General features: G+C 40.1%; 2 protein-coding genes across 8 annotated transcripts in view; both read right to left on the bottom strand.

Annotated features, from left to right (window-relative positions):
- Window positions 1-762: 762 nt before the first annotated feature.
- KIAA0408 (KIAA0408 ortholog) lies at window positions 763-24,754 on the bottom strand. 4 transcript variants are annotated; one of them, XM_041129433.1, is made up of 7 exons: window positions 23,268-24,754; window positions 16,195-16,293; window positions 11,863-12,061; window positions 8,750-9,088; window positions 8,321-8,400; window positions 5,611-6,985; window positions 763-3,679 (listed from the first exon to the last, which is right to left on the bottom strand). In XM_041129433.1, the coding sequence occupies exons 3-7, from the start codon at window positions 11,995-11,997 to the stop codon at window positions 3,506-3,508; spliced, it is 2,103 nt and encodes a 700-aa protein (XP_040985367.1). In that variant the 5' UTR covers window positions 11,998-12,061; window positions 16,195-16,293; window positions 23,268-24,754; the 3' UTR covers window positions 763-3,505. The 4 variants fall into 4 exon arrangements, with proteins under 4 accessions (XP_040985367.1, XP_040985370.1, XP_040985373.1 ...); XM_041129436.1 differs by having other exon boundaries at window positions 11,863-12,006; XM_041129439.1 differs by lacking the exon at window positions 23,268-24,754 and having other exon boundaries at window positions 16,195-20,021.
- SOGA3 (SOGA family member 3) overlaps window positions 23,351-27,173 on the bottom strand; it is a 34,324-nt gene continuing 30,501 nt past the window's right edge. The window contains exons 6-9 of one of the 4 annotated variants that reach the window (XM_041129419.1): window positions 26,699-26,770; window positions 24,892-26,067; window positions 23,977-23,991; window positions 23,351-23,603 (exon numbers count right to left, since the gene is read on the bottom strand). In XM_041129419.1, coding sequence (XP_040985353.1) covers window positions 23,493-23,603; window positions 23,977-23,991; window positions 24,892-26,067; window positions 26,699-26,770 — 1,374 coding nt within the window. In that variant the 3' untranslated portion in view covers window positions 23,351-23,492. The remainder of the gene's footprint in view (window positions 23,604-23,976; window positions 23,992-24,891; window positions 26,068-26,698; window positions 26,771-27,173) is intronic. The other 3 variants (XM_041129426.1, XM_041129428.1, XM_041129432.1) reach the window with 3 other exon arrangements.

Here is a 27,173-nt window from a genome sequence, read left to right as displayed (position 1 = left end):
ACCCTGCCACGCTGCTCCCTAAAAGGGTGGCAGGGAAAGGTTATGGCTCCATCTCCCAGGGGGAGGGAGAATGATCCTTTCTGTCAACTAAGTACCAGCCAGCTGATTCCTAGTGACATCCCCATTTCAATGGGCAGCTGACTCTGTGTGTGCAGGGAGTTTTGCATTTATTTCAGTACTAAAGCCCATAAATATGCAATAAAGAGAGTCTTAGACTTGTTCAGAGCACAAGTAAGAAGAACCTATTTCTGCATTAAGACTTTAGATAGCATATGGAGGAATAATATCAAAAAGCTATTTTAAAAACAGGCTTACAAAACTCACCACTTCTATAGGTGACACTAGGATTAATAGAAAGGTCAAGTTATTCTTAGATCATTTGTGGTTCTTGCATGAATGTGTGTGTGTGTGTGTGTATAGAGAGTCTCTCGCTTCAGAGATTCCAAGGTAACTATATTTTCTTGTCAGAGATAACATGATGGAACCTGAAAGTCCAATGGAGCTCTTCCCCCTATAGCAAACAAGTGCAATAAAGCCATGACTATGGTTCAGTAAGCACAGTTCTGGGAACTAAAAAATTCACCACAGTGCACTGTCCCTGTTACAAGTGCAGCTGAAGAGACTATTTAAACAACGTCAATTTTCTAAAATTGGTATGTCCAACTAGCCACCTGCAGACCAAAATCACCAGTTTTAATACTTTTGGGCATCAGAAGCAATGTCTGTAATTAGACGGACGCAGAAAATCTTGACAAAATGGACTCGTCCTTGACCTATTAGTTTATTTCAAAAACCTTCTGTTCATTAAACTTACATACATTAGGGAATGTTGTAGATACTTGATCCTTTCTCTGTTATTCAACAATGTGATATATGTCAAAGGCGATCAAAGAAACTGAAGGGAACTAAAGAAACACCTTCACTGACTAATCAAGGGAAATGCTTTTGTAGTTACATACTTCAAACAAAAGTGCACCACCATTTTTCAGAACAAAACTGCTTAACTTTACCATGAAGGTAATTTAAAGAAGTTTTAGTGCAGTCAACACTGACTGAAATTAAGAACCGTATTTTTTTACAATTCTCTCATATTACCCTTTCCTCAGCCTTAGGCATTTAAAGCTGCTCAACTACTTAGGCATTAAAAGGTCAGTTTGCAAGGCATTTGAGTTTGCTAATTTCCACACTTAGCTAGAATCTTAAGCCATGTTCCAAACTCACTATGAATCATCTCTAATTCTTCTGGTTCTAAGGAAATTAATGGAGTGCAACCTCTAAATTAGGGCAAACAGGCAAATTTATAGTACTCTTGATTTTTCACTCGAGTACACAGATTTTTGTCTCTATCCAAACTGTATAAATTTTCTTCAAGCTTTTCTGTCCTTGCATCTTTTCCAGTAACAACTTTGCAATAATGTCTGAATAAATTTTGATGAATTGTTCATCTGCTTGAAGCTTCATTTATTGTTGTGGGATTTTCCCACCACTCACACCTAGAAAGGACCAGAAGTCTAGATTGGACAAATTACTCTGAGTGTGTTTTTGCCATGCAGGCAGCCACAATGGCAGGATAAAGTGGGATTTCTGGCTCTAATGCCTGCTCGCTCCAATACTGGCATGCCTGAACAGTTACTGATACTACCATACAGGCAATATTGATCAGAACACATGGCCTTCTGTTTTCTCTCTCTGCAAAACCAAAGTTGTGCGGAGGAAAGAAGAAAAAGGACCTAAAAGGAAGGAAAAAGGCGTGGATTCTCAACATGACTGGAGTAGGACAATAGATCACTATCAAATTAAGCACAATTAATTTTCCCTATATTGCCACATATACAATTCACTAGGACAAAAGCCTACACTCTTTCTGAAATCCTTTTTACATTCACATAAGAAGATGTGCACATTAATGGATCCTGGGATGATTTTTGAAATTCCTTTGAACACACTATGTTTCTCCAGGAGAAGAAGAAACGTTGCAAGACAAGATCAGGCTGATGTTGAAGAAGTGCCTCTCTACTCCTTTTAACCTAGACATGCTGTTTAAAGGTAACATTTATGATCATTGCTGCACTACGCATCCAGCAACAGCCTCGAGAAGGGTGCAAAAAGTCCAGGATGAAGGACACTGTCTTTCTGAAAGTTCAGCAAGAGTCTGGGTAGCATCCATATTTCTTTCACGCTGTGGGAAGGAACAAGCCAGGCTCTGTGCACGTCATACAGATGGCCCATAATACCGAGTCAAGTGATGGCAAAAACATACTTCCAACGCCATGAGTCTAGGATTTCGGGCACCATTGTGATCATACCTCGATGCAATATTTCCGTACTAGATGCAGCTTGTTGCCAGAGCGCAAGTAAACTTCGTAACTGACTGCCACGAGTCAGTCCGGGAGCAGTAAATTAGCAAGTGGCTCAGGCACTCTAGTCTAGGAGGAGAGTAAAAAAAGGAGTGTGGCTGCAGCACTGGGAACAACGGTCCTTGTTCTCCTGCCTTGAGTGAAAGTAAACAAGTCCATTGTTATCTGACTTTGCCAAACCTCAAAGTATAATGCTAGAAGGAAAAGTAAGTCTTACAGAATTGAGCATACACAACCCTTTTCTTCCCTTCATAAATTGTATGTTACACTAGTTGAAACTACCGAAGTGTTTACAGTATGCTATATATATAATGGCACATTTAAGCTTTTTAAAGGGATTGGAACATTTCAGGAATGTCTCTGGTGCTGAAAAAGGCTAATGTATTACAAATCATATAATATTTTAATTCAGAAAAAATATGTTTGGGTATTTTGACCTAGCATCATAAGGGTTAGGAAACCGAACGAGGATGCCATGAAGCATGACTGACGAATCAGTCGAGCTAGTCTGCTTCAGATACATATTGTGCAAGGCATTATCGCTGCAATCAGTCACAAAAATGCATATTTAGTTTTTGTACATTAAATACTACACCTGTGAACCTATGTAAAAGATATACAAAATATAAATGTCATCAGGACTGTATATTTCAAACTTTTTAAAATAAACACAAAGTATATATATATGTACGCGTATAGGTTGTAATTTCAATGTCAACACTAGCACAGTTTGCCTCTTCTAAATACAGACCTGTATACTTCCTAGTCCAACACATGCACCTACAAACACATCATCATGCATACAGCTTTACGTTCTGCTGTTTGCAGAAGAGTCAGAATATACAGCACTATACATTGTTTCAACTCAAAATTGATTGGCAAATTAAGGAAGATGCCACTCAAAAGAAATTCCTTGTGAGCTACTACAAAAAAACAGAGAAAACCAGGGGTATAGTTATTTCATCTCAATAAAAACACTGAAGACCATGGTGATGACGACCTAAGATTCAAAACGCTTTGTCCAGCATGTGGTGGGGGTCACTCTTGGACAAGATACAATGGTGTGGAACTGGTTGCTATAACACATACCGAACACAGTTATAATGAGGCGTAGAGCTTTCACAACACCGTCCAACCCAGCTCTGGGTTCAGACTACTGAGGTCTCTGACCGAAAGGAGACAGAGCAGTTATACGCCGTTCTTCTCACAGCAGGCGGTGCTGACGGTGATCTGGATGCCCATCTGGAAGGTAAGCGTCGATTTGCTGGCCGAGCAGGCCGGGAGAAACCCTTCCCACTTGAACATTTAGCTGGCACAGATATCTAGAACACAAAGGCAATTCCTTGCTTTAACAAGTTACGGCTTTCATGGAATGCAGCAGGAATGTCAGCAGACATTTGGGGTGACCTCAGAACAGGTGGTCTGAAGCTATTAAAAGGAGCACAGTAACGCATAGAATGCAAAGAACAGCTATTTCTATGTATAGGGACTCTCACATCGGTTGCGGTTTAAAATATATGGAGACAAGTGTCAGACACAAGGAAAGGTATGAAATGTTAATGCAAGGCAAAACTAACATTCACTTCTCATTTCTTTTCATTTTTGGAAGTTTTTTTGTCAATGAACACCATATACCATTCTAAACGTAGAACTCAGAATACCATCTTACGTTACTGGAGTATGATCTACATAATTTTCAGGTATTTTTTGATAGATCCTATTTCAGCAGTCACATCTTGCTAAGAACTCTGTTTCCATTAGTGCAACATGAAGCTGTTTACACTCGGTAGCTAATTCAGAATTGTTATGTATTAATGCAGTGTCATGTCTCCAAGCAGAGCCTTATATACACAGGAAAACCAACAGATTTTGATTGTAGCTACAGTGATGTAAATTGGAAATAATGAAAATAAACCAAATGCCTTATGCCATGTGTAGTTCTTTACATCTTTGTGATGTGAATGCTGCTGGACCTAAAATGGTACCCCCTAATCAGGCAATATTCTACACTTAGTTTGTACAGATAGAAATGACAACATAAAGTTTGAGCCTATGGAGAAAAAAAATCCAATTGGCTTAGTAAAGTTATTCTGGGCTTACACGAATGTAAAGTCAGTCATTATCTAGTCATTATTTCTTCCCTACATATTCGCTGATGAAAATTTGTTTTCGTATCAAAAGTTCATTAGATGAAAAAGAAATCAGAAGCTTCATGTTTTTTTCTTTCTGTGCTGTAGTAAAGATGTGTCTGCTAAGCAAGATGTTGCATCACTGCAAGGCTGTCAGAAAGACATGCAGAAGAAAATCTGCATGATCGGATTCTCAGCTGTTTAAATCCACATAGCTCCACTAAAGTCTGTGAATTTGTGACAGTTTAAAGCATACCAGCTGACAGTCTGAACCCATATAAGTTTCTCAGCTCCAAACACATCTGCCTTCTCTTTTCCTAGACGCTAAGGGGCATATCTCTTTGTGTTCGTTGGCCAAGGAGCTCTTCAGAAAAAATGATTTTTCTTTCTTTGTGGCCTTTTACAGAACCTGCAACTTACAGTGTATTTTCAAAACCATCTGTTTCTCTTTTCATTAAGAAAGAATGTTGGCAAAGGCAATATTCTAAACTTCTGCAAATAAAATTCAGCCAAATATAAATTAATTAATCATGCCATACTCTTCTGTTTCTGTGAGCCTATGCTTGAATATATATAGGAGAAGCCTGGAACTGAGACATAAGTAAGAGGAGGCCACTCTGTTCCTGGAAACTTTATGGAGCTACAATACCCCTTTTCATAGGCAGTTCCAAGGAAATCCTGAACCAAGCAGCACCCTGGATGCTGAAGAATGCTATCTAAGCTGTCCAGGATTTTGACATGGCCGAGTGTGCTTAAGCCTTTTGGGAAGGCTTATGAAATAACTCTTCAGCTAAAGCAAGGAGGGAGGGAGTTAAAACCTGATTGCAGTACTCACTAGTTCAATCCTTGAATAACTGCACGGCAGTTAAAATCTAGCTTTACACAACAGCAGCAGAGATCAGAATCTGGCACACGTCTTCACTGGTCATTCTACCTATATGCTTCTACCCTCCCACAACTCCATTATCTTCAGTGGAAATACTCTTGATTCATCCAGATCCTGGCCTAAAGTGTCTATTTTTTACATAGTTATTTACAGTATCACGTTAGCCTGCCTCATGTTAGAATCTGAAGCTTGGTATGAAACTGAATTATTTTGTTCTTGCCATTCTTATGAACCTTACCTCTGGTAACTTCTGTCTCTCTTTTCCTTGCTTGAGTTGCTGCCCAATATGCCTGGCTGAATTCCTTGGAAATTCTTGCTTTCCTTGCTCAATCTGGAGCATTTCTAAATACTGACTCAATGTCTCACAACCCCCATCGGTGAATTCAGAATTTGCCCATGTCCGCTTATCTTTGCAGCAGTTCGCATTACACGGAGAAGTCACTGTTGATTTTTCATAGTTTTTCAAAAGCTTTTCAACAACACCATAGTTCGACCTTGAGTCAGCTGAACGCGGGCGACCGGATAAATTACTTGGTCTCCAGTCATGCTCATGAAGCATGTGCCTATAACCACTAGTATTTGGAAGTCCATTTATTTGCTTTTGTTGCCCCGCCACTCTGACAGCTTTGCTGGGGTTGCTAGTTTCTTGCTCCTTTGCTGCAGAGAATTTGGGATTTGAAACAGAAGATGTATTTACAGTTTCTGTCCTGCTAATAGCAGAGTCACACAGTGGGCTGCAGGGTTTGTGATCTTCTGATGCTGTTCGAGGCACCTGGTTTTCTTGCAAAGCGTTGTTACGCTTATCTGTGTGAAATACAGTCCGGTTAAACTCATCGATCTTTGCTGCTAAAGTTTCATTTCTTTGGGTCTTTCCCAAAGTATACCTAGATTCTTCCAAAAGATCATTGTGCAGGGTAGCAGGGGCATAAAAGTCATTACTGTAATAAGGGCTGCTGTGAGACTTGGGACTTTGTTTCTGGTGCATCTTGTTGCTTTGGGCCATATTTCCATCTGAACAACTCTTTTGGGCTGACAGTGGGGAAGGTTCACTTTTATTGACTTTTCCAAGTTTGCCCACATCATATGCCCACGTGTTGTGGCAGAAACTTGTTGGTACATTGCACTCATTTTTGGTTACAGGTATTGCAGCAGTTACAATCACAGGACCTTTCACAGCCTGCCCCTCATTTGCACAGGCTGCTGCAGTTTCATTCTGGTTTATAGGTGAAGGATTCATCAGTTTCCTTCCAATCCTACAATCCTGAGCCTTGCAATTGCTTTTGATGCCTGGATCTCTTATTGGTGCTTCAGAAAGCTGTACAACTGCAGAAAGTGAGTTTGTTAGGTGCCGAGAAGTGCTCCGTGGAGGAACTGGTGGAGCTTCTTTCTTTTGCCAAGGTCTGAAGTCTATTCCTCTGTCCCCAGTAAGACCACCGTAAGACATGTCCTTCAAAGCCTTGGTGGAGCTCATCAGATTCTTCCTATTATTACGTTCCTCTGTTTCAAAAGCAACTGAAGTCTGTGATTCATTGCTGGACACATGGTTCATCTCAGGCAGAATAACTGTGTTTTGGGTTTCCTCAAATTCCCCCAGGAAAGGAAGTGACTTCATTCTGGAAATAAAAGGAGAGGTGTTTTAGGGATGAGCAATAAGGGTATTCCCCCAGGGGACCTCAGCATGGGTTCATTCTCTCCACGAGCAGGTGTTTTAACACTGGCTGCTTAAAAAGATTTGGGAGCAGTTTTGCTGCAGCTGATACACCCAGCATATTTGAAACATACACGAAGAATTTGAAGAAAGCTCAACAAAGGGAATCTTGTATGCTTTTCCCCTGCCACTAAAATTCTTTTTCTGAGCTTTTGTAGATGATTGCTTGTTTTCTTACCTATCCTATAGTAAGGACAGTGGGATCTTGTGAATTCTAATAACTCCAGTGAGAGTCTACTTGACTATGAACTGAATGAAGAAAGCTTTAGGACATAGTGCATCCCTTGTGTAGGTTTCCTGACATTACACATGATGGTACAAATGTGTCTTCTGAGATCTGTTCAAAAATCACCTTTCTCAGCCAGGATTTAGAAACAATACATCAGCTATGAATCTATTTGCTTTAAAGATGCAAACACTAACCCAGCTACAATAATAAATTAGTGACAGCCAGCCAACCGATTGCATGGGGGAGTGTAAGAAGTCCCTCTGCTCTTTGGGACCATCTGAGAAGATCTTCCATGATGCAGAATTCCATGGTGTCTCAGCATAGCTGAGACATAGCCTTTCTCAATCTCGCTCATGGTGTGCACCCTGTCACACCATGGGTTCAGTCTTACGTTCTGAGAATTTCTGCATAACTTGAGAGGAAGACTGGTGTTTAGCTTGCTAAAGGAGACCATGAACATTTAATTTTTAACAGATGGCCAAATGTTCATTTGCCATACTTTTCAGGGTTTGGCTTACTATCTTGCCATTAGTACAAATGTATGGTTGTTCTTCCTTCTCTTGCCTTCTTTGCACTCTTGGATTGTCAGTCCCTGACACATCTCCCTCACTTAAGGCTAGATCTAGGCTTAATGTAAGAAACCTCCCAGCCTAACAAACTCATACAGTGTTGTATAGAACTAGATGGAAACGGGACCAGGGCAGACAGAAATATCTGTTCATTTTCCCAATCCTCTATATAGCCATCAGAAACAAGTACAATTTCATCTCATATAAATACTGATTTCATTTTGTAGGTTCTATAGATAAACTCTATTTTGCCAGTAAAATGTGCCCTTGTATCATATTTCAGTATTTTTCATTTGAATGCTTTATGCTGAGCACTGAAACACTAGGAGGATAGGAACTGCCCAACTCCTAATAAATTCAACAGCAAACCCCCCTTCAAAGTGAACACACAGTCTCATTATTCATTTTCTTCCTCGGCTATAGAGTCCAAATATGTTTTTACCTTCTGTGGTTGGACTTCTTTCGAATTTCCTCTTGATAGCTGCATAATTCTTCACTGACTCTGGCAAGTTCCTTAAGAGCCTTTATAAATATAAAAACAGTCCTTTAATATAAGTCTTTTAAATGGTATCTCCAGAATTATTTTGAAACTTGTGGTGATTTGCATTTAAGACTCACAGCAGAGGAAAGTAGCACAAGGAAAGATACAAAAATGCCCCCAGGTTATGACTAGAGGTAAAGAGCATGCAGTTAACACATTTAAACAGTGAGAAGATGCTCATCAATAGCAAACCAAGGTGGAAGTAGAGACAGTGCCTTGCTGGAAAGCTAAAATCAGGGAGATGATTGGTTCTTTACGTTAACCTGGCAGGCCAAAGCCCTCAGTATTTTCTTCTCCCTTGTAACTGAAACATGCTCATACTTTACTTACTACATTGAGATCACCAATATAATTCTTGGCATTTTTCTTGGAAGTTTTGATGCTGAGGCTATCTTCAGGTTCCTCACGGTCAAAGCCCAGATTGTCCATTAACAGACTATTGTTTCTGCTCTTGGCTCTGGTTTCTTTACATTCGTGTCCTGTTTTACTGAGCAAACTCCCTTTTTCCATTCTGTCATTTGCCACATTGTGTTGATAGTTCAGCTCCACTGTGTCGCTCTCTTCCAAAGTAGGGGAATGCATGGACAGCTGCAGCATCTTGCTCTGAATGGCCTTATTATCATGGACGTTCATATTGCTCTCCCTTCTAAGTTTTACCTCCTGGTAAAGCTGAAAAAACAATAGAACCGTCTATTAAATCATGGTATTGTGATGAACTTTATGGTAAAAGAACATATTCAACTTCTGTTTTGAACAATGCTTCACACCAGGTAGAAAGATTTTATACATGTGTTAGTAGAAAAGTGTTGAGTCACATAGTGTGATAGTTCACAGACCATTATTGTCACAGGATGAGGAAAGGTCTGTTACCATTCACAAACTCTTTGCCATGGTTTTAATCTATGGCTTCCACCCATAGGATGGGATTGGAAGAGACCTTACGAGGTCAATGGCCCTGCCTTGAGCAAGAAGGTGTAAGGTTGTCTTCCAAGTAATATCAGCACACTAAGTGGTGGACACAGCCCTGATGTGATGGATGGGGAATGTGAGGGAATGTGAGGGAGGGAGAGGGCTCTGGCTATGTTACAGCCTGTTAAAGTATATTAATTTAAGGAGGGGAAGTGAATTCTCATCACACACAGTGCCATCTGCACTAGAGCAGACTTTTCTGGTTCTCAGGCAAATGGAATTCCTCCCTATGACTGGAGTGATAAATCAGTACTGCAGAATGGTACTGTTTGGCGATGTGCTCTCACCCTCTTATCTTCTTTCATGCTATCTGCTGAGAGCCAGTGGCTTCATTAGTAAATGAAAAGGTGTTAATTCCTGTCACCCAGCACATTCAAACTAGGGAACTGTGATAAATCACAAATTAGAAAAAATAGCAACATCATAAAAACCTCTTCTGCTTACGGTATCATTTCCAGTGCCAAGAATCCCATGGCTTTTTATAAACATTCATTCTTAACTCGCTCTTATGAAGAAAGCGCAGAGCAGGGACCTCTGAACAGCCACCTGCCTGCTCTCTTGCAGTGCACAAGGCCATCACAACAGCTTTTGGAAGGACAGTGAAAAAGAATAACAACATGAAGGACGTGGCCATTTCATGGGTAGTGCTGTGGATTAGAAAATTCTCATGTTCAGAGACTTGACAGTTGACCTCATCCTGGGCTTTCAGATTTCACTCCCAAAGCCCAGCTGCTTATGGAACCTGAGGGCTGAACTTTGTCACTTCCAAGAAATGAGGGCTTCATACGGACTCAGCATAGCAGTAAGAAGGAAGCATAACACCTCATAACTCAACAATATCATCTCCTAAACCACGTAAGTCTTCCTGGAGGAATCCAGGAATTAAGTTAGGTTTTGGTGGGCTAGAGAAAACTACCAAATAAAAATACAAGCTGATAAGGTAGCACAAGTTTTATTGAGGAAATCCCTCTACAGATAATGGCATTTAAAAGCCCTTTTCTCCAGCCAGGTGCTTCTGGCAAAGAAATGTCAGGCAACTGAAATCAAGGGCAGCTATAGACTCAGTTTAAGAGGGGACCTTAGGATACCAGTAACTTTGGGGTATCATCTGCAGTTTTGTCTGTTCCTGCAGTACTCAGTGATTTGCTTCATTCTCTTCCTCTCAGCCATTCTTTATCTCTTTTTCTGTCTCTGTCACACTGTCCTAATCCATATGCTAATAATGAACATGGACAAAACATGGTATTCGCTGCCATTGTCAGCACTACTAATAGCCAGAACACCTTTTCACAACACATTATCGTCATTCCAAAACAGCTCACATACCTAACAAACTGAAATTCAATTACAGAGATCAGATTACTAACTTTTGAAGTGCTCTCACCTTGGTGGTGAAATTAGGTAAGACTGCACAGAAAGGTCCTAACACAAAAGACAAAATGTGGTAAAGACTATCATATCAAAGTCTGCAAGAACTGCAGGTAAATATAAGAGAGCTGCCATTATGGAGTTATGTATGCTGCAGGCTGGTTTAACGGGCAGTGTATGGCTGCAATTCATTTGGCTCTGATCATTTTCCTTCTCATATTTTCATGTGAGCAATCTCTGCCATACATTCCTGTGTTGCTCAGCCACGGGATGGTGTTGGCAGAGAGCAAGCAAAGCTTCTCCATGTGTATATTAGAATGAAAAATGTGGAAAGCTTAGTGGTGAAAAAACTTGCTTCTATATGTTGCCAAGGCAGATTCAATTTATGCATTATAGAGTGCCAGAGGGTTCTGCTGCAGGGAAAATTTGGGGATAAAAGAATAATAAATAATTATTCTTATAATCCTTAACTATTTCTGGAAGGAGATGCATTAGAAATGGCAGGAAGTGAGTGTCTGTTAGTATGTGTAAACACAAGTGGTGTCAGGACTTTCATGCTATTTACTGTAGCTGTTTTCTCTACCAAAAGTCACCCATAAATGGAGCAGGTTCTAGCCAGAACGATTCTGCATCATGCAGCATTTAATGTATGACGCTCTTTTTAATATTACCATTTACCCTAGCAGACCTGTGCCATCTAATTCCTTTTTGCCAGAGAATTATGATACCTGGATTTTTTGTTACTAAATACGCATTTTCCTAAACCCCATATATGCGGTTGTTCAGCATGTCCTTGAAAAAAGCATGTATAATATAAGCAGCGTGGCTCATGCCCAGCAGAACTGGCAGCAGTATATACAGCCAACAATATCATAGCAAATGTCACACAAAGTGACATTTAACCTCCTGCCTCGTATTCGTGACTATTAAATGAGCAATTGGAAATACTGCTTAACCCCACGCTTTGCATCCCACCATCAGCTATTAGAAACTTCCAGTGACAGATAAGAAATAGGATATAATTAAAAAAAAAAAAAATTGAAGCAACCCCTCGTCACTTCACCCCAAGTGAAAATGTTAGTGTTCAGAGTTTTGTTTAAAAGTACCTCTTCTATTTTCTTCTGCATGACCTTCCATTGACATTCCCATTCTTTCCTTTCGTTGTCAAATCTCTCCAGCAATTCCATCTTCTCTTTATTCCAGTTCCTCTCAGTATTCTCCAGTTGTTTACGCAGGTCCATGGTTACAGTCTATGTAACAGCAAGAAGATAGCTCTGCTTTTTGTCTTTCTTCCCTGAATGTTTCCTGGAAGTTTATCAGAATAAGTCTTACTTGTGTTTGATTCGAGCTTTCAGGGAAAAAAACCAACCAAGCAAAACCCCCAAATAATTAACCGAAATGTGCTTGCAGGAGACAGCATCACACGATTGCATGATATATACCTGGAGTGTAACTAGAATATGGACGAACTAAGCATTATAGGACACAAACGCGAAGCCAGAGAGTCCCAGTCTGGAAAGGGGAGGAGGGACACGCATCCGGCATCATAAAATTCAGGAACGTCTGCCACAGCAGGCTCTGTACTGTGGCCACTTCGCATCTTTGCCATTATTCTTCATTATAAACCTGTTTTCAATGAAATTCGAGTCTGCATGATATTGAATGGCATTTCAGGGCCTTGGGATCCTGCAACGTCTGCCCTTGAGGGTGAAAGCTATTTTTACGTTTGTTCAAAAGCCAACTGCAAGTGTAAAGGTATCATGTTTGCTCGTGCACTCCTTTCACACATGCATGTAGCATGACAAAGACTGTGACATTATTTTGGCAATTGAAGACTGTAAACTTGATACATGCAGAAAATTCTCATGGCTATATGAATGCTTTAGAATACATGAAAACAGGACAGGAAAGCTAATAACAGGTAACAAATACATATACAGTAGAAAGCATCATTCTACTATATAAAGGACTATAGGTCATTATAAAGAGTTCATGTATTTTGGATTTACAAATCTAAATCTATAAATGTTAGTTCTAGGACCAGCATAGGGAAAACTAGAAACTGTTTTCCAATAGCACTAACTCAAATCAAGTTCAAAACGTTGCTCAGAATATTTAACTAATTTGTGCTTCAGTTTCTCCTTCCCCTTCAGAAGTCTTTAGTATCTTAGTATCTGTGAATGAAAAATTATCAATTGAATCACTAAATATGTATATTTTAAGGGAAATATTTTGGACCTGATCATCTGACTTTGGAGCAAAACAGTTACAGATTTTATGGGCCTGGTGTTCCTCTTGCTTCCTTAGGCTTTACAATAGAAACTACACTACCATCAGCACATTTACTATGCCAGCAAGGCAAAAATAACACTCATTCATTCAGTTACGGTAGCTCCTGTGGTATAATGGCTGGTACACACACACTGATACTTGAGTTTGTTAACTGTGGCTCTCAAAGCCAGCTGTTGGGTTACTTAGGTGGACATGGAATCTAGTTCTAGTCACAAAATGCCTCTGCATTGCTTTGGTCTCCTGCCAGAAACCAAGCATATAGGCAGGCAAATGAATTACCAGAGCATTAACTAGGGGTAAGCCCAGTTTACCCTCATGGAATTTGTTAATTGCCCTGACCGATGGGCAGTGATTGTCAGCTCACAGGAACTGCCCATTTTATCGCCCACATTTTCTTTGATATAGTGAAAATTCATTCTTGAGATTCACGCAAAATTCTTCCCCATCCTGTATATTATTGGACAAGCCTTGTTGATTCAGCTGTGGCTACTGTGTAATCACTGCTTACCAGTGTCTGCGTTATTTCAGCTGACTGGGAAGCTGATGCCAAACTTGGAGTCAGCTTCTTTCATGAACAAGTAAGCAGAAGAACTCAGCTGAAGCCCAATGGGTTATTCAGGTCTTTGGGTCATAGGAAGTCCTGCTACAGGGTCTCTCAACTGACAGCCATGGGCCCAATCCTAACTCAGGGGTTGCAAAACTGTTTACCCCAAGCAATTTTGGACAGAGGACTTAGAGAACAAGTTGACTATTCTCCAAACATCTCTGTCAGCCCGTTTCACAATGGTGTAACCATGTCACCATGTAATGTGGTATTGGAGCTTCCTCTTTCAAACTCTGACTCACACCTGCCTTGGAGCTCTGAAATGGTGATCTGTCCCTCAACTATCTACAAACAGATTTCAGACCCCTTTTCCTCCACCTGCTTTATAAAACCATAAACCTCCTTGAAACTAATAGCTGCTGAAAGATAGCACAGCATTCTCATCACAAAAGAACTGAAGCACTGGTTTGCTCATGGCTTCTTAGGGAAGGCAGCCAGGCTACAGAGACTGCACCTCTCCAGGCCAATGTTTCAGCTTTGTGCAGACTTCAGTAAGTGTTGACCAAAAACAACTTACAAAAAAATTTCACTGCACTTAAGACCTGTTGCAATCTAAACATCTATTGCTAATGAACTTTAAAACCATTTCAATACTTTCTCACTTTGCTAATTCAAAGGTTGCAATTCTTAGTACAGTAATTTGCGCTCTTTTCTTTTTTTCTTTTCTTTTCTTTTTCTTTTCTTTCCTTTTGGGCTCCATTTATGTCTTTATAACCTTTCAAGACATCTCTGAGAAACAAACAAGAGTCAACTCCACTCCACTAGAATCCTTCAAATACATGTCAGAAAGAAATAGAAAAACATATAAATGCTGTAAAGTCATGAACAAGAGAGGCAGGCATAATCTGTCTACAACTTGCACAAATGGTAATTTTTGCTAGTGCACTATTAGTAATAATGACCATGCTTCAATCAGCAGCATATTACTAGAAAGTCAACACTATATAGCATATTTTCCTTTACACAAATAAGAATAGACATATAATATGTACTCCTTTCAAGTATGCATATAGCACTGAAAAGGCCCCTCGTGGTTTCTGAGTGCGGGGAACTACTATTGCCATGTTTGCATTCATCTTAACAGTTTCCAAGTTGTTTCATATGGGACTCTGATTATAAAAAGGGATTGGACACCACCAAAATGAAATCAAGTCTTGGAAGAGGTTAGTTACAGAAATTACAGATAGCCACTTGTAGCTCTACGATCCACAAAAAATTTGTATTGCTTCTTATGCTTCTCTGATTTCCTCTTGACATAAATTCTGAGAAAACTCATGTTTATTGATGTTAGCAGCTGGGTGACTATACAGTTTTGCTGCTATTGTACAGTGGATAAATTCCTCAGAGAGTTTTAACTCCTATTTCTATGACTTTCCCCCCTTTTTTTTCTTGGTATTTGGTTTTGGGGTTTGCGGCTGGGGCTGGGGGGGATGCTTGGTTGCTTGTTTTTTTTCCCTATTAGCAATAAAATCCAATTTGTAGTCCTGGTAGTATACCCTCTGTCTGTATAGTGCACCAAGATGTCCCCATGGGTATTTCACATAGCTTAAGCAACCCAAAGGGATGTAAAATGCAACATTATAATTTGCTGTGCGGATCAGAACAGTATCTGTGCTCTTGCAGTATTGGCACTTTCTGCATGTCCTAGACAAGGTCAGAAGCTCATTACAGCAATCAAATTCAAGCAAATAATCAATTTTGTCTACATCAGCTTCATTTTCCCGTAACTCTTCCTTTAGCCCTCCCTCCTTGCAAGCAAAAAAATGTTTTAAGCAACTATTTGATGTTAATGTTATTATTCCCCCATATCTTACCTGTGCCTTTTCTATCCACATATTAAAAATGCAACATAGTTTGCAACCAACCTCTATCAACTTCTGAAAATAATCTGCAGTGACATCAGCTGAGAAGTTATTTTTCAACAGAGATTAATTAGATTGGATGTGCACAACCATTCAGATACACAAATCTTCCCTTGATTTTACAGGGAAAAAAGTGATTAAATTATATTTCCAAGAAAGTGCTGTATTTTGGATGACTAAGGAAATTGTAAATTTATGTATTTGTTCAACTATAAAAGTGTGCCATGTGTCACAATACTGTGCACTTTATACATAAAAATAAACTACAATTGAGTGAGAGAGTGAAAGAGAGAGAAGGGAAAGAAAAAAGAAAGAGGGAGGAATGAGAGAGAGAGTGAAAGAAAGAAAAAAGAAAAAGAAGGGAGGGAAGAAAGAAAGAAAGAAAAAAGGAAGGAAGGGAGAGAGAGCAAGCAAGAAAGAAGGGAATAGACTCGAGTGCTCACAATGCTACCTGTCATCCCTGTTCTGTTGATATATCTGTGCCTGCTCTGAAGAAACTGACTGAACTAATGAAGAGTCTTTCTCTAAGAATAAAGACGATATATAACATATACGAACACCACATTACATATAAATAACATTAGAGAGATATTTAAATAACTTTGCCACATTAGTAAATTGCTTTCTTTTTTAATCTTAACTGTTCAAAACCACTGATTTAAAATAAACCGTAACCGTACCTTTCATGGAATAAGAAATCCTTTAGAAGTCCATTTCTAAACAGCAGTGAAAGCAATGAAATGCATAGCTAGCTGGGATCCAGTTCTGCGAATCTTGATCTTTAAAAGAAATAAGAAAGCTAAGCAAGACACAACCTTTCAACTGGGGCAGCATTTGCAACTGTCTTTGAATAACTCCGCAACTTTTGCAAACTGAAAAACAGTTCCGTTCAGCATCATCCCAGCAGCTGGCTTCCACGTGACGTCAGTGCACGGAGGATGGTTTTAAAGCCATCTCTTCCAACCCCCAGCTCTGTAACTTTATATCTCCTCATATTTTGTGTAAACAACTCCAAGTCCAGGACATTTTTAGGTTTTATAGTGCAGTCCAGTCTTTAAAGCTTGCCAAAGCAGTCAGTGTTAATATTAAAGCTATGACAATAGGCAATTTTTGGTTTCTTTTATTAGCGTCCATGTTGTAAAGGAAGATTCTTTGCTGCCTTCCAGACCCAGTTTTCAGGGTTATATTTTTTAGTATGAACATTGTGAGCTTTGCAACTTGATCCTCATAAACTGCTTCATAAAGGTACTTTGTTTAAAGCAGCAGTTTTGCTGGTTAACAGCTATCTTAAAGAGCTAAAAGCAAACCATTCCTCCCTAAAATCTTTTTCTGTCTTCTAACTATGCTACCACTGATGAAGTGCAGAATTATTGGGCACTGTGTAATCCTACTGTCTTGCATTCTGGGAATGGTGATAACAGTTTCTTTGGGATATACCCAAATATTCCTGCTACTTTATAAAGTTTCTGGATCAGATTCTCCAGTCTGTTAAGATACTTTGTGTCTCAGCAAAGCAAAGCACTTGAAATTGGATGGAGAATCTCCGTTGCACAGTGAAACTCATCCCTGGCATAAGGCGAGCAAGGAAGGTCCAAAAACACCTCGGCCTGAATTTAAAGCACTGGGAGTGCCCATAGCGAGTGTCGGCATGGGGTGAGGGAAGGGAGCGTATGTGACAAAAAATGATCCAGCAAGTGACAGTCCACGGGAGACCCTGAAGGCAGCACAGCGAAATTTAGCTGCTCCCCCTGCTGAGCCGCAGGCAGGAGGAGCTCAGCTCGCTCCTTGCGTCTCTGCCCACCACAGCAACTCTCCTGCTGCACTGTGTGTTAAATCGCTTTCATTTGGCATGCCGAGAGAGACCCCGGGGCAGAAGCTTCATGCACATACCACTGCCCTGCCAGGTACCTGTGCTTGGGTGTAGCTGCGGTCAGTGATTGAGACCACCCGTAGTCAGAAAATTCACATTTCAGGGAACATTTGTCCCCACATGTACCCTGGAGAAGGGCCATAAAGTACTTGACTCATGCAGCATAAAAGTCTGGACAAACTCTGCTATAAGATGGGTGTCTTCGAATGCACTAAGCAGGAGTGGCATATATTTTTGTGGGCAAAGCAGCTGATGACAAGAGGATCAGTGAGACGAAGGACACGACATGAGGATTCACACATCCTTTGCTCAGTCAGCACTCTCCTCTTCAGAACAATAAGGTTTTCTCTATGATAAAATCCATGCACAGCATAAATATTTTAGCTCTGGGTGTATTTTGTAGTAAATACCAAAGCAGGTTTCAGGGAAAACACATTTTTTCTCCTTATATGGTCTAGCTGTAAGTCTCGGGGAATACATTACTGGGGTGCTTTTTCTGCTCCCATGTAACATAAATAATGGGACGTGGGCCATTAGTGAAAATTTCAAAGATGATCTAAAAATTGAACAAAGATGCCCAAGTAAACAACTGAACGTTCCTGAAGAAAATCCCCAGCCTCTAAACTCTGAAGATTTAAAACTTCCCTGTTCATAAAGCAACAGTGTGACTTTCTTTTGGGAGGTTGCGTCCCAAGACACCAGCTGACAGGGCTGGGAGCGAAGCCCGAGTGCCTGGGAGCAGAACTGAGCCCACAGCTGGAGGCTGGGTGCCACAGCCCTGCCTCCTCCCTGAAGCCAGCACAGCTGCACCACCGCAAATGAAGACAGACTGAAGACTTTTTTTTTTTACTCTTATCCGTCAGCATAGGCTATTATTCTTGTGTCTTTAATATTGCTAACTCAATGCCCCTCGTCTTGTTACGCGAACTCTTTGAAGCAAAACACAGTAAAATTAAAGAAAACAATGGACTAAACCCCAGGCTTGAGCTTTCACTCAGGCAAAATCCTACATTTCTGTCAGTGTGAGGAATTAGAAACGTGTGGGACTGAGGGGCTCATTAGGAGACAAGAGCTAGACCCCACTCATAGGTCATAGGGCTATGTTAAACTCATCCTAATATGGGAAAGGTAGAGAAAAGTTGGGACAAAGAAAACATGAAGAAGTGAGCTCTAAAAACCTGGGCTCATTGCTCTGGACACCCTTAAGTGTAGCAGCAGTGACTTTTGCTTTTGAGGAAAAAAAAGTTCTCCAACAGAGACTGTCCCTCCTCCACCAGCAGCAGACAAAGCAGCAAATGTGGCTTTCTGGCCTCTGGCACAGGCAAAATAAACAGGAATGCTATTGTAGGTTTATTACATCCGACACACTGCTTCCACAGGCAAAGTGTACTTTGTCCATACCTGGTGTCAACTCTGCTTGTGTTAAAAGTAAGCATCTCAACAAAAAAGGTGCAAGAGCATTTTAAACAAGCCCTCTGCTAAATTTCTCTTCATCATGCAAGACCAAAGACAAAGGAGCATGAGTTTCAGCATGGGCTATAATCTGATTTTATACTCAGGGTAGTGTGTGTTCTGGTTAATAGTGTGCGCTCGAGATCACTTTAGAACATCTTCAGTTCTGCTGTACTAGCTTGGTTATGGCACACCCATTTTGTTATGTCCACATAAATTTGGTAACAAGAAGGAGGAACAGCACTGCTGCCACTGTAACCAACCCAACCACAACCTCAGATTCCTGAATGATGTACGCCTTGATAATCCTGGCAAATACATCTCAAGAGTGGATAAATAAATTGGGAAATGGGCAGAAGGGAATACGAATTCTGTCTCCTCCTACTGTTGTGCACTTCTGCGATAGTATATAACTTAGTGGAGAAACAGAGCCAACAGTGTTATGTCATGTCACTTCTCCAAGGTTACATTGGAAATCGGTGGCAGATACTTTAGATGTTTACTTTAAATAGAGCCACTGTAATTTTCCCCATAGGCAACTGCATGTGTAATGGCAAAAGTTGGGTTTGAATATCACTTCCCCTGGCATTAAATCAGAGACAGAAATGTAAGCCAATGGGAATTACGTCCCTGATACTGATGCCTTTAGAAGTCTCCTACTCACCTATCAAATTCTGGGGTGATTAAGGAGAAGGGCATCTAATATCCTAAAGCTCTGCTTGTTTTCGTAAACAACTCCCAAAGTTCATGTGCAGTTCATCTCTTTTTATAACACATATTTAGACAGCCATGTTTTTGGCAATTTTCTATTTTCCGACTGCCAGGCATATTTCTGCACTACAGCACCTGCTCTCTTCTAGTTTTGATTCTGAAGCACTGGTGACATGTGTCAGCACACACTTATTCTATCTCTAACTGGAGCTTCAGGCATGGATTTTTTTGGTTGAAAGAAGTATCTCTGATCCTGGAGAAGATTATCATTCTAGTATCATGGGAATTTTTCAGTAAGAGTAAAGAAAATAGTTGTAGAGGTATTTTGTCAGGGCATTCAGAGCTGACTCTAAATAGGAAACAAATTAAATTGAATGTATCTGGCTGCATTAAAGGAAAAAATGCCTCTAGTTTCTAAACGACATAAAAATTCATTGGAGTTACTGTCAATTTACACAAGTGTAAAAATGTCAGAATTAGATCTATAGATGCAAGATCTCTTCTTTCTGAAAGAACCTAGAGTGAAATCTCTGGGAACATAGGAAACAGAAATTTAATCTTTCAGAGCAATGTAACATTAAGGCAATCTTGGGGTTCAAAGTCAATGCCATTTTTGCTAGAATATTAATATTTGCCCAGAATATTCCAAAATAGGAATTATGAATCTGCTATTGGTTTAAGTAAGATTTGAACTGATAGGTAACCTGGCATATCCAGCTTGTTGCCACGTAAAAGCAAAAATCTTATATTCTTCTATCTGCTTCAGAATTAGACGTTGTGCGGCAGACAGAACCTAGTGAATCAGCAGTGTTCTGTCTGGCTCTGTCCTGCCTGACTCCCACACACTCCTGCTAGAGGATGTGGACGTGTTCAGCTGCATTTACTCACTCACCTGCGAGGTGGACTTTGCCCAGCAGGCCGGTAACTGCGTGGGAAGAATCTGCTTCCTTTCTTGGCAAGTATAATTATTGCATTTCTTTGTGAGACCAAGTTATTTCACTTTAGCAAGACACAGAACACTTATTTCTTTGGCTAGATGTTATCTTCTGGCTATGGACAGGTGTCCATACTGATTTTATTAGCTTCCTCAGCAGCTTTTAAAATAGTGAAAAATGGAGGGTTGTGAGCTTCTCTGCAATATCTGGTGTGAAACAGAGAAGCAGCTCCAATCACTCCCTTCAAGCTGAATGCAGAAGAACATGAAAAACACATCTCATTTCTCATTGAGATTTCTCTGTACTGAGGTTTGCAGAGGTCCTCACTGTTCTCCTTGCTCATCACAGATTCAAAGACTGTGGGGAGCTTCTAAAGTGATTTTGTATGCTTCAGTATGTTTTAATTTCAGATTGTAGCTTGTGCCATAGCTCCCTAAATGTCCCAAAAGGTCTCAGCTTTGATTTGCTTTGTTGATGCCTGACAGAATTAGGATGAGGAAAGTTCCAGCTATACACCAGAAAAAACACTGTGAGACATCAATGGGGTTATAATCGCCAGTCCTGTGCAGAGGTTATCCCCACTTTTCTGAGGTTCATCTTCACCTTTTCTGATTTCTGAGAAAGAAGCAATTCTTTCCCAACTACTTCCAAGATGTATTCAATATATGAGTTCAGCGTATTAAACTTTCCTACTACTTTACAGTAGTACTGTTACTGATACACTCAGTGTAAATCAAACTGTCTCTACTCATTCTTATTACATACAAGGCTGAGAAAGGTATAAACAAGTGTGGGCTAAAAACTGAAAGCCCAGAACTTCAGATCAGATTTAAGTATGATTTATTCTCTTTTATGGGATTGAGCCAGTAATATTTAACAAAACCTAAATGATCTTTTCTTCCCCCAAGAGAGACACTAAACCAGAAAGAATCTCAAAAAGTCAGTCTCATGCTAAGATTTAGTATGACAAGTTTAAGCCTCAAATTATTATACTTTTAATGTCCAAACTGCAAATCCATGGGGGGGGGAGAATTTCTCGAGCAGTTGCTGAAAAATTTCTTACAGCACTTGCTGAAAGAAAAGCAGCAGAAGGGCCTTTTCCCAGTGGTTTGAGAACTATCTTTACAGTAACAGAAAATTACTGTGAAAGGATGATATGCTTGACCATATCTTGCCATAATAGTTTCTAATATATGGAACTTAACTTTTAGGCAACTGAGCATAAATTAGAGCAGCTTAGAAACTCCTTGAAATTACTTTGGGCCTGACTTTCTCTTTAATCAGGACACCAGGCAAGACTGTCTATTAATCTCACATACATTGATTAGAATTTCCTTTAGACATATCTTGCTAATTACAAAATAAATATTGATGACAACATCCCCTGGTAGGAATAAGTATTTGGATTAAATGAAGGTTAAATGATTTAACTGATCAAGGTTACTACAGCTGCAGAGTATGCTGAGGGAAAGCTAGACAAACAGGGAGAATAACACAAACTTTGTTTAATACTGAATATTGAGTTTACTATTTTTTGCGTTCTCATAAAATAAATTTTACTGCCCAACATCTGCTTCCTTCTGAGGTGTCTCTCTACTATTTCAGGTAGCAGAGCACAAGCCAGGCACAAAGATGAACTGTTCTCACTGGGGAATGTGTTAAGTGAACTAAGTGCTAGCATGATAAATCAAAGGGAATCCTTATTGCCGGCTAGAAAAACAGCTGCTTTATTTATTACCACTATTCATTACTAGATTTTTTTATCAGGGCATCTGCACAAAAAAAATTCATTAATACACTTACTTGTAAATGATCACCTTTGGAGAATGCAAATTTGTGGGACTCAGTGGTTTCAATATAGGTTGAATAAAACAGAAAAGAAAACTGAGCTTCATTGGGCATTTCAGGTGAGGTTTTCACAGTGGGAGCTCTACTGTTTGTAGGAACTATGTTCAGTGTGATAGAAAGATCATGAGTCACCTGCGCTCTCAGTGCAGCCTCTTGTAGGCAAGACAGGAATATTTAGTGACTATTGATGCACATCTATGTATACAAGCTTCCCTCACCTATGGTCGCTCGCTACCAACAGCACGGTCAGATGGGGATCACTCCGCAAGCCAAGAGTTACCATGTTCATTCAAAACTCGTTCTGAAACCTGGAGAGAGAATCCAGAACCTTGGCGGCTACAGACTGGAAAATGTTATCTGATAAACTAGGTTGTTAGGAAAAGATATTTGACATAAGACAAGGTGACTAGCATCACTCTCTTCAGTTCAAGTCAGACTGTAGTGTGGCCATTTTTCTAGAGCACAGAGAGAATGCAGCCAGCCTACATCTCTCAGAAGACTCCTCACCTACTCTGATACCTCCTCCTCGTGCATCTCATTCTCACGGGCTCCAGCTCCTTGCCATATTTCCAGATCTAGTGCTCTATATACCAACTGTTCTGATCTTGTCCCCTCCGTGGTGTCTAATCCACATAATACAGTGCTGAAAATCATTATCATCACAATCATGCAGAATATGTACAAGCTGTGACAAACAATTGCAGAATACACATCGAATGTGGTTTTACTATTCATATGTGGCTAGAATACAAATTCTTTTTCTGGGAGTGGGAAGAGGAAAGGAACAGACTCCTCACACCCACTCTGCATATTTCTGGTTTGCTTCTGATTTGGTGCAAATTAATGAATATTAAATTGGTTCCAGTCACTCAGGGAATTTTTATTAAAAAATGATAAAACCAGATAAAGTGAAAAATATCATTTTCTGTTTGCTTACCTGGAACACCGTGGTGAGCGGGTTTCCTATTCAACTGGGTGACTTTTTGGTATGTTTTTTGCAGTTTTTTTGATTTTGTTTTGGTTTTGGCAAACAAGTAGTCTTCAGTGTTTTTACAGCAGTGGCTATTACAGAAACTATGTCTCTTGCACTTCTTATCTTGGAGGGTGGACAAAATAAACAAACTGAAAATAATACTACAATGAACAGTAAATGATGAATGGCTTACAGTACAAAAAACAGTGTAAAAAGGAAGACAAGTTTAAATATTGTTGTGTATGAAAGGGATGAAAATAATACAAGGATGAGAATAAGTAAAATGATAGGCTGGAACATCTGGGAAGGTAAATACAAAGACAAAGAGAACAGTCAATTAATGGAATAGCAAGTCCAAAGTTTCAACAAAATAAATAGTGAACCAGACTATGCTTGTGGAGGGACCAAGTGTCCATCTCCCATTGACTTCAGTAGGAGTTCTGCATGGTCAAGCCCCGAAATGTCCAATTTAACTATTGCTGTTATTTGTTTAGAGAAAATACTAATTAGTTTGGTTTAAATTTGTATAAGCCCATGCAGTGCTCTGCCTTTAAGCTAATGGGAGCTCTACAAGCTCAGAGCTATTGCTAGATCAGAAAGTGAGCATGCTAAATGCTGTTTCTGTTTGATTTCATGCAATACACGTAGAGTAATTGATTAGCTTTAAACTCACTGCGTCTGTGACTTTCTGATACAAGGAAACAAAAGACTAATTAGTCAGCATAGGAATAAGAAATAGCTTTCAGCTTCACCTGGCAACTACTTTGACTGTAAACTAGCACGACCGCACAAAGTAAATTAACACAGCAAGAGACTTACTAAAACATTGGATAATACCATGAGCAATAACAAGATTTGCCAACTATAGGATTGCATGATAAGATAAGGGTAGGTAATTTTCATTTTTCATGGCAAAAGATCTCGACTCAGCAAGGAATTTGCTCCACAAAACCTCTCTGGAACAATTCTGCGTAAAAATGAACTACAGAAAAGATGCTAGTCGCTGCTGCATGTAAGCAGTGACCCACAGGCCTTCAACAAGATACAAACAGTTACAGCAATTCCAATATTCACGCTACCGCGTGGCTCTGTGACTCTGTAAAGTAGATTTGCATGGTTTATTTTTCTCTGTGGTTTGTCATATTCTCTATAATTTTGGAAATCTAATGTTTACTCCTGTTTAACATTAATAAAATTTTCTTTTTATTCATTTAACAGGAACCCAACCACTAAGAAAACAATCATGTTCATTTATGTGCCAAAAATGCTGTCTGCACTGCCTTTACTGGCGGTGAAGGCACAACTCTGGCAAACGCAGTTGCGAAGCCAGAAAGGAGTACAAACTTCCACCTCCTAGAGCATAATTGTTTTAATTTCCAGGAGACCAGACTTATTCATTGTTCAAAAACAGCCCCATTGATAGAACAAGGTTTCATATGGCCAAATGAGGATTAAAAATAATTTAAGAAATAGATATTTTTGTCCACTGTCTAGAATAAATTCGATGTATGGCACATGAAAATTCTTTAAGGCTTAATTCACTTGGAAGAGCCTTTTTACCTGTAGGCCGTAATAAGTAAAAGTCTACCTGACTCACTGACAAAGGTTCATCTGCACTTCGATCATCCGAAGACTTTGGAACTTCGAGTCTGTCGATGAAAGCCTGGAGCTCTTTCCTGAAGGCCTTCATCTGTGCGTTGATCCGGTAAAGAAGCTCATGCTCGCGTATTCTGCTGCCATCATCTTCCTCATCCATCAGTCCAAAGAGGTCCCCATTAGCTACATAAATTCTCGCCTCTGTTATGATGGTGCTGGTGTCAGAAATTAAGCGATCTATTGTCTTGCCCAGCCGCTCAGCTTCAGAGCGAATGTCCTTCATCTGCTGTCTGTCAGTGAAGTTCTTCTGCCACCCAGATGGTGTCGGATAAAAAGACCTCGTGGGTGTCAGGCACCGAATGTTGCGTACCTCTTCGGAGTCGCTTTCCCCACCGATGGGGCCTTCCCTTTTGCGGTGAGGGGGGCGGGAATCATCATCGCTCTCTTTTTTTCCTGCATCACTTTCCGCATCACTGTCTCTGGGACTGCCACGGATCCCAAGATGAGAGGCCAAGTCATAGCGTTGCATGTTGGACATTAAGACTCTGTTCTCATACTGGAGTTGCATGACTTTGCCACTCAGCTCATTGATCTGCATTCGTGCAGCTTTTAGCTCCTCCTGTAACGCTTCTGTCTTGGCATTATCATGGTGCCTAGAGCTCTCATGGGCCCCAGACTTGTACTTGTATTTGTTCAGCTCAGCTGTTATGCGCTTGTTTTGTTCTTCCAAATCAGCTAAATTTCTCCTCAGCAATTCTGTTTCATCTTCTACTAGCTGCAAATGCTGTCGTAATTCTGACAGGGATTCACTCTGCTCTCCCAGAAGCGGGTTAGCGGTCCCTGAGAAATCATCTCCTCTTAAGTCATCAAGTTCTGCTTTCAGTCCTCTATTTTCTACTTCTAGTTCCACTATTTTCCTCCCAAGAATGTTAGCTTCCTCCTCCACCAGTCTCAATCGAAGCTTGAGTTCAGCTTCTCTTGTGGTAGGTGGCCCACCTGCTTCGCCTTTTGGCAAGGGACTGTCCAAATCCCCATAAAATGATCTATATTTTTGCAGCTCGTGTTCAAATCTGTCTTTCTCTTTATCGATCTTAGCCATTTTCTTCCTCATCAAGGCTGCTTCTTCTTTGACAAACTGTAGCTGGCATTTCAGGTCTTCATTGTCCTCCTTAGAAAAAAGAAAAAGTAGTTTTTGAAGAAACCTGATGTAAAACAGGAGACCTCCAGTGGATGGTCTTCAATTACAAGATTAACGATCACAGGTACACAGCTTTAGATACTAAGAGATCTTCCTGCAATCATTTTTTCACTGATCAATAAATGAGAGGGAAATAAATACTTAAATTTAAAAGAGGGGAAGAGACTATTTTACTTGCAACTAATGTTTGCACAGTCCCCAGAAAATACATTGTGGGGGTGGCTTGTAAAAAATCCTTATATTTTCTAGGCTTGCAACACTGTAATAGACTTTACAGTGTTCAAAAATCCTGAAGTCAGCACACAAAAGGCCTATAATCTTGTTACACTGGTGCTCCCATTTACTTATTTTGCCTAAAATATAGAGTACATGAAAGCTGGTGGGTTCTGTCGCAACACCAGCAGTTTGTTTAGGTGGTCCTTGACATAGTATTGTCTCACTGCAGATCTGGGGTAAGAGCTCTCCATTGCACAGCATACAGGAAAACAAAGAACAAAGCAAACAAGCAAGCAAAGTGCAAATCTACAAATCACATACATCATTTCCACAGTGTCCCTGAAGCCTCCACATGAGAATCCAGGCTACAGTTATTACAACATACCTCTGTCGGCGTCTGCTGTGACTTTTTTTCTGATTTTGGTAGGTCTTTGCTCCCTCTTCTTTTCAGTGATTGCTGCAACAACAACAAAATGAGATGTGCTGAATATTTCACTAAAAACGTATATAATTCATATTTCATTCATTTTAAAAGATAGCAAGTCAAATGCAACTATAAAGGAATTAATTTCTTGTGATCCTTGAAATACCAAATATAGAGGGGAGACACAGCTGCCCCAAAATGACACAGCAATGTCATACAAGTAAAGTATTGGTTTAATCAGTCTGTTACCTTTTTTATTCAACACATTTTAAGACTAGTGCACAATGAATGTTTAGCATATTACAAGAGAGGTAAGAAAGCAGGTGTCCCAAGTGGTAACTTACAGATGGAAAGCTGAGGCAAGCAGTGAAACCCAGCTTGCCCATTTGATATCAACCCTAAAAGGGCCAAGGCACTTAAAGATGCGTCTAGCCAG

This window comes from Aquila chrysaetos, chromosome 2, assembly GCF_900496995.4.
Source record: "Aquila chrysaetos chrysaetos chromosome 2, bAquChr1.4, whole genome shotgun sequence".
Classification (NCBI taxonomy): Eukaryota; Metazoa; Chordata; class Aves; order Accipitriformes; family Accipitridae; genus Aquila; species Aquila chrysaetos.
Note: the sequence above shows the minus strand (reverse complement) of the source record. Positions and strands in the feature narration are given on the sequence as shown.